The 8,477-nt window shown below is 33.0% G+C and overlaps 1 protein-coding gene across 1 annotated transcript; it reads left to right on the top strand.

Moving 5' to 3' along the window:
- The first annotated feature begins 916 nt into the window (after positions 1-916).
- LOC140747543 (gustatory receptor for sugar taste 64a) lies at positions 917-8,108 on the top strand. Its single transcript, XM_073080053.1, has 9 exons — positions 917-976; positions 1,489-1,675; positions 2,057-2,266; positions 4,335-4,439; positions 4,733-4,914; positions 5,502-5,671; positions 6,047-6,212; positions 7,554-7,643; positions 7,957-8,108. The coding sequence occupies exons 1-9, from the start codon at positions 917-919 to the stop codon at positions 8,008-8,010; spliced, it is 1,224 nt and encodes a 407-aa protein (XP_072936154.1). The 3' UTR covers positions 8,011-8,108.
- Positions 8,109-8,477: the final 369 nt, after the last annotated feature.

Below are 8,477 nucleotides of genomic sequence, written 5' to 3'. Positions count from 1 at the left end.
CGGCCAGACAGATATCTAAATGATGAATTTAGATTTCTGTTTCTGGGTCTGGGTGTTTGTGTTTTTGTCTATGTGTGTGTCCATGGCACCCACGACACAGGGAATCCTAGTGTGGGGCTGTGAGTGTAGAAAGCGCTTTACTTATATAAGTATATCTGTGTTGCAATCATATTCTTCTTGCTGATTCTTGATCGTTATTAGTATGAAAGCTACCTTACATCATAATATAAACCTATTTCAATACGGTTTTACCTTAAGCCTTGTAATGAAATTATTTTCAGGAAGAAATAAAATTCGTAATGGAATTTGACGCTTCCAAAGAAGTGAAGGAACGGAAATTGGACGTAAGATTTGTTTTTTATTTTTATAAAACTGAGTTTATTACTTTTATGATTAATGGTAATCAGTGGTATGAGTTTTCTAGTCAGTACTGGCCATACCAGAGGTCTAGGGTTCAAAACCCAGGTACACACTTGAAGGTGGTAGAACCCTTTATTGTTCGGCTCCAGCGGCACTACAACCACACCTAATTCTACCTCATAACAGTAGTATACAGCGGTGCTATGTTCTGGTTTATAGGGTTTGGTATGAGAGACATACTTTTACTAGGCGTTCCAGCTTAGTTCTCAGGGGTAGGGACGGATCTGTGGCCGACCTCAGGTAGGAAATTAATCCCATCTGGGGTTGATTACAGTTATCCATGGTCTGCAGTAGCCACTTACCATCAAGTGGACTGCATGTTCGTTTGATTCTTCTATATGAAATAAAAAAAACACTGAGTTGTCGAAGAGCGTATTAGAAAGAAATTACTATTACTCGCTTTGATACTAAGTATAAGTAAATAGAAAAACATAGATTTGGTGTCTTTACGACAAAATTGGGATATCACTAAACCAATATTTCACAATATGGAAAAATGTATGGATTATATTGGTACTGGAATAGCGTCAATCACCAGTATTTTCCATTCCGTTTCGTATAGTGAGAAGAATAATGAATTTTTCATATCGCAACCACGCAGCCGTTGTCCGTTTTACTCGTTTTAATTTAGGGGCGCACTAAAACAATGGCTTAGTTGCGGGTCTTCTTTTCATTTAAATAACAGTTTTACTTATTCCTAAGAAAATTGAAGCCAGGTTGAAACACTTTGCGAAATATTTTTTGTCGGAATCAATTTCTTGAATTATAATACCTACTACGAATAAATTTATTTCTCTTTGCTTTTTAAAATATACGGCTTGAAGTACCATGTTTTTAAATACGTTATTGTAAAAAAATAATGTAAATATAAAATATAAAATTATAAAATCTTAATTAATTATGAATTTCAATGTAGAATTCTATAATAATTCTATTATTTTTAAAATTATTTTGTAATAACTTTAAATTCGTTCATAATATTTCTTTGAATTTTGAAATACATCCACAGTAAATAAATTTTACAAACGATAATTTTCATGTTGAATATGTAAATTTTATTTTTTTTAGAAATTTCTGCCTACAATAACATTCATATTTACTATCGCAAAATGGTTTGGGATCCCAGTTTATGGCGGCAGAGGATTTTTATGTCTTGCTGTATCGATTCTCTCGATGTTGGTCATGATTGAAGTCGCTGCCATATGGAAGGTATTGAGAGCTATTGGCGGATATCCTATAAATGTTACTGATAACCGTAAGTAACTTTACAAAAGTTTTTTTTTCAATAATGTAGGAGTAGCAGACGAGCATGCAGTCCACCTGGTGGTAAGTGGCTACTGCCGCCTATGGACATCTGTAAGCAACCCCAGATAGGATTAGATATTTCTAACTAAGGTCGGCAACAGATGCGCCGCGATGCGTGAGGACTAAGCTGGAACGCCCCGGCATGCATCTAAATAAACTGTAGTCCGCTGCATGCGGATTACAGTAGGTATATTTAGGTGCAGCTAGGAGATATAAAATATTTGCGGGATCCTTGGTCTTCGTCCTTTCTCGTTTTCCTAGGGTCAACGAACTTTTGTCATCCGAATGGATTATAGCAAGTAAAACATTGACGTTGAGATGTATATTGCAGGTGGGGTAACAGCACGCCTCTCAGGTGCAATATACTATGGAAATGCGGTACTATCATTAATATGCTCATGGAAATTGATCAGAACTTGGAAGGGATTATCTAAATACTGGCTAAGAATTGAAAGGAACTCAGGGATATATTTACGACCGGATGGTAGTATCAAAAGAAGACTTGTTTTTGTGAGCAGATTCGTTGCGTTTTGTGCTTGTTGTAAGTATCGTTGTAATTGAGACTTTCTCACAGCCTGACCTAGTTCTTTTTAAAGTTTATACCTTCAGAATAGTACACTACGATACGCGTGGCCAAAGTAGCCTATTTTTGCACGGCGTGAAGTTAGCGCCCGAGCGCAGCGAGGGTGCTAAACGCCGTGCAGATAATAGGCTACTTTTGTAACAAGTATCGTATACTATTTTATAGCTCGTGTGATATAAACCCGCTTATACTTGTGAAGAAATATGAAAAAATATGATAATTATTTTGAAACTTATAAATGATTGAAACTAAAAATTATGAACTAAAAAAACAATAAAAATGTGACACAACCAAAACCATTGAAATATAGAAAATTTTGTAATTATTCTGCTCTTGTGATAAAGACAAATCTAACACCACACATATGTCGAAAACGAAATCTATCAAGCCATTTAGGCTACATACAGGAGTCTAGACCAATGACTTACAATGGGAACTCCACCTAAACGTATTAAAGAAACATATGATAAGCAATCACATAATGTACCTACTAATACATAACTAATACTAGTGATACAGTAGAAAATCGATTATCCGGACCTCAGTTATAAATATTCGCGATTATTCGGATTGAGAAACGTGAACAAGTAACTTTGTAATAACCCTTACAGATAAGCCACATTTTGTGTGACATGTGCATTTAAATTCCGGAAAGTCGTCAAATCGCAACAAAATAGTTACTATAAAAAACAAAAACCCGATTGCTAAAAATATAACCTATGTTATCGCCACAATTTAGACGAATCCAACGACACATCATGTATCAAAATTAGTGAAGTCGTTTGAGTTTGCCAAAGAATGAAAAATACATACGTAACAAACATATAGTCGAAAAACATCACCTTCCTAAATCGGTTTAAATAGCTTTTCTTCATAAACTCAATTATCCAAATTTTCGATAAATCGAATGCCACAAATACTACAACAAATAGGTCGCTATGTCGAGATTCTACTGGAGTAGTATTATGGCTAATTTTGATAATGATTCCTAATTTAAATATCTCCTACTATGGTGTGTAGCGAAAATACACAGTCAAAACAAACAATAAAATTCGATAAAGCCCAATAGTTAGTCTTATAGTGATGCTATTGCTTAGTATGTACACAATGGCAAAAACATTTATAAATACGTCCAAAATAAAATATTAAAAGAATTATAGCTTTAAACAAAATACTCATTACTCACTTTTAATTTTTAAATGGCATTTAAAAGTATGAAACGTTCATAGCTATGTTTATTTTTTACAACTGTGAGGGTAGTGTATTAATATTCGTACGGTGTAAAAATCGGCTACTTTGGACACAGAAATGCGTGGCTAAAATGCGGGTTTAGGTCACAGAGTGCTATAATAGTACATTACAATACGAGGACGAAAAATTTTTTTCTGACAAGTGTGAGTTTGCAGGCCGAGCCGCAGGCGAGGACTGCAATCACACGAGTCAGAAAAACATTTTTCGTCCGCGTGTTGTATAAAATTTTATATTACGGGGTCGGAAATGGGGGTTTTGCGCACGCGAAGCGTGCGTAAAACGTCAATTTACGCACGCCGTGATATAAAAGAATTCTATTACTAGGTCTACGCCGTCCGTCCATTTTTTAAGAGGAGGATTTTTTGTACCTCTTTACGTCGTCGTCACCAACCCAATGCTGAAAACGGGTCTACTCTCAAAGTGATGGGATAGTTAAGGAAAAGTTAAAATTAAGTGCTAAATGTCCCCTTACGAAGATTTTTATTTTTGTCTTCTTTATTTTAAATATGAATGCACACTAAACAAACACAGTATGGTTATAAGATACATTCTGAACTTAACTCAACACACACTTAAATCGTTTAAGGGCAAGTGTAAAACAGACATTGGCTTTTAAAAATCATTGTTGAATAAATTTCGACACTGGAACACTGGGTATCTACCCCGTGTCCCATTGTCGGAACTGGGTAGTTACCCAGTGTTCCATTGTCGGAATTTATTATATTTGTATCTACCAAGTAGGAGATCCAATTTTTTAAACTTTCTTATATTTCAGTTGAACATATGCTCAGTATGATGTCTGCAACGGGATTCGATTGTCCGCCATCGGAATATTTCAAGCGATATATTTTAACCTCACACGGGTTTTTGCTGCAACCGTGTAAGTTAATTATAGTTACATTAAACATGTAAATAATGTATTTAAAGTAATGTTACTTTCATTGCATATTTTTCATTTACCAAGGTGATATTTTTTGCGGCGAAAATATTTACCAGGTAAAATGAACCTTAGTCGCTTTTTTGCGACTCATTTCTGTTAATTATAATAAACTTTGTACCCGAGTACGGAGAGTAATGTTTTAGTCCGTGTATATGTACGAGTATTTGCATTTGCATACCTGATTTTAACAGGGGGTGTCATTAGTTTTTTGTAATAATTATATTTATTTTCAGATAACTATAACATATGGGTGGCAATGCTAATATTTCTAATGAGCAAGGTATCCACTGTCCTGTGGAACTTTCAAGACTTGATCGTAATCCTAATAAGCATGGGTCTCGCGTCCAGGTACCATCGGCTCAATTTACTAGTGAGTCGTGTCGTCATGTTGGAGAGGCGTGCAAAGAAATATAAGGTTTACCTTTTATCTTAATATAATATCTACGGAACTGTCTAATGACAGATGTATAAATATTAAAATATAATATAATACAATACAATAAAAATAATAATACAATATAAAAGTAATCATTTCGTGCTTCGCTAAATATTTAAAATTTACAATATTAATTTTATTTCAATAGCAAATTTCTCGTATTATTTTGGCGCAATCTTCGATACAAATAAATAGAATATGTAGTTCCGACAATAATGTGTTCCAAATTATAATTAAATTACAATTTGTATTATATATTTTTTAATTAAAATAATATTCCTTATATTATAATTTCGTAATGAAAATTTGTATATTTTATTTTCTTGAAAATAATTATTCAATTGTAAATTTTAATAATATAACGTTACAATTTGTGTAATAAAAAAAATATTTATTTCTAATTACAATGAAAATCTTGAATGGTTCTTAGGTTTTATTCATTTAATAATAAATTAAATTTTAAATTATTTTTTTTATTGTTGGCATAGTCCGCGCCAAACTGTTATATTCAGATCGGTGAGTTTTTCGTGGACACTAACAATAGAGATGAATTGACAAATTTGCAGAATAGTGCGAAGCTATCAACAGGTGTGTATACTTGGAGGATGATACGAAGGGCGTATGTGAAACAAGCAGAACTAGTTCGTAAAGTTGATAACAAATTGGGTCTCCTGATAATACTTAGTACGCTGAACAATTTCTACTTTATCTGTTTGCAACTATTTCTTGGGTTAAGGTGAGTTTACCCTTAACGCTACCCATTTATTGAATAAAATAACCATAATATATTATTATAATTAGTAACTTCTTTTATATGTTTTTTATTTATTAGTTATAGCTTTTACACGAATTTTGTATTAAAGTTTTTTTTAATATGTATAACTTAAATTTCAATGTACGGTGAATTTTAAATCAGCCGTATTTTTGAAGTTACATTTAGGTTATCGTATTTAAGAAAATTTAAGAGAGTAAATTTTCAACAACCATAAACTTGGTAAATGTCATAAGTTTTGCAGAAAAAGGTAATTACTTAAGTTATTTTGGATTTTTAACAGATTTATGTATTATATGTACCGACTCGTTTTTTTTCTTAAAAAGGTCTATGTCCTAGATTAAGCGGTGGCCCAATAATAAGTAGTGTGTACTACTTCACGTCGCTCGCTTGGCTGCTTTTCCGGGCTTGCAGCGTGGTGCTTGCGGCTGCAGATGTCAATTTGCACTCACAGAGGGCGCTGATTACAGTGTGTGGGTGTCCTAGCGCGAGATATAATGTTGAGGTTAGTAAAACTTGACTTTCTAGTTATAAACATAAGTCACTGATCCTTTCTATACTCATATAGTAGTTATATGTCGTGGCTGTCTTGGACAAACTATAATTATACAAAAGCTGACACCCGAAAAGAAAATCTGGATTTTTTTATATGTGGAGGGATACGGTTATTGCGACGAAGTGTATGTAATTTTGTATATCACGGGTCACACAAGAGTAATAGTAAATTTCCGATATTCCTGCTCGAGACACTTATGAGCAATTAAGAACACACCTGTGTAATAGCTCATAGGGTCTATGTGAATTCATTTAGATCTTTGTCTCAGAGATCGGTTGACTAGGATCACTCCCACAATTGGTAGAAAACTACCTATTTCTATAGTACGAGTAGGTACCTATTCCATTAGGGATCAGGATCATCGTTAACTAAACAGGAGATTAAGTTTCAATGATAAAATGATTTCCAACGGTAATTGCAATGAAAATTCCTCATAAAAACCGACAGACGGCATAAATTGAAAACGATAAAAGTAATGGAATCAATTGTTTAAATCGGGTTATTTTACGGCCGCTCAACAGAATACCGTTAATCAACTCTCAATTGATGTTTAATGGAATGAGCTGAATCGTCGAATTAATCAGATTTGGAATCATTTCAGATGTAAATAATCCGTATCTGAAAATATCTGGGATAATGTTTATTATGTGTGTTATTCTCCAAATAAATTCCAATTCCAAATAATTAAAATAATTATTTATTTTTATTGATATTAAATGAAGACGCCTGTTTTATTAATGTTCATTTATATTTATTTAATACTTCATTTCAAATGTTAATTTTCCATATGTTCTTATGTATAAAATTCTCGTGACACAATGTTAGTTACCGTACTTCTCCGAAAAGGCATTCCCGATTTTCACTAAATTTTAAATGCGTATTCAGTAGGTCTGAGAATCGGCTACTATCTATTTTTCATACCCTTAAGTGATAAGGGTTGTTCATGTTCACCCTTAACAGTTTTTTATTTATATGGCAACACAACGTTTGCCGACACAGCTAGTACCTAATCAAGTATTTTAATGCTGAAAGAGCAAATAGGCTGCCCAGTGGTAAGTTGTCAACTCCCAAGTCCACGCATATCTGCATACCTGAGAGCCTTAAAAATGATCTCAAAGGTATGTAAAATGTACCAACATGCACCAGCGCATTGGACTATGGTCTAATCCCTCTCATTCTGTAAGGGGAGCCGTGCCCAGCAGTGGGACAATAATCGGTTGATGATGATATTTTTTGTTGTCTTAGAAACGCGACAATTATGTATTAATAATAAAATGTATTATTTTGCAGATTAAACGACTAGAATATCAGTTAATTCATGACAATGTGTTTTTAACGGGACTAGGACTATTTCATTTGGACCGAAATAAGTTGTTAGAGGTAAGTTTACCCGTATCTTATTATGAGAATTATTTAAATACGGTTTTATTTTTAATTTGAAAGTGTTCCATATTTTTAATAATTTAAAATTTGGTCTATTAATATTTAATATGCTCATGTGATACTTTTTCGAGGAATTTCAGCAGGTTAGCGACGCATCTGTGGCCGATATCAGGTAGGAATCTAATCTTATCTGGGGTTGATTACAGCTGATGTCTACGGACGGCAAAAGCCACTTACCAGCAGATGGAGTGCATGCTGCTACTACTATATTATTAAAAAAATATATTAACTTCAGTAAATATGTTTACAGATAGCGGCGTCCATTTTAAAATACGAATTAATATTATTACAGTTCGACCAGTAAATAAAAATGGATAAAACAGATTTATTAAGAATGGAAAATGGAAAACAGTTGATTGAGGCATAAAATAGCCGTCAGTCCAGAAAAGGAAAATTACTTCATCGTGGATTATTATCGTTTCTTCTTATTATACTAGTATTAAAGAAAGATCAAATATATTTCTGCTTTCATTGTATTTTAAAATATTTGTATTATTAAGTAACATAATTAACTAAGTGACGTATAATTAGTAGGTATTTTCATTAAAAAAATATATATATTTTGTAAATAAGTTATTAATGTAATTATAGTAATAGTCATTAAAATGTAAAGGCAAATTACAGAGTTATGAAAAAATGCACGGCAATAAATAAATGGGTACATGCTTGTCAATAAATATTTATTTTGGTAACAAAAATCTTCTTTTTTACCCTTTTAAGTATAATAATATAATGACAGCTTGATATACATATATGTATGTGCGCTATACT

This window comes from Epargyreus clarus, unplaced genomic scaffold, assembly GCF_041222505.1.
Source record: "Epargyreus clarus isolate Ecla_fem2 unplaced genomic scaffold, WU_Ecla_fem_2.2 ptg000014l, whole genome shotgun sequence".
Lineage (NCBI taxonomy): Eukaryota > Metazoa > Arthropoda > Insecta > Lepidoptera > Hesperiidae > Epargyreus > Epargyreus clarus.
Note: the sequence above shows the minus strand (reverse complement) of the source record. Positions and strands in the feature narration are given on the sequence as shown.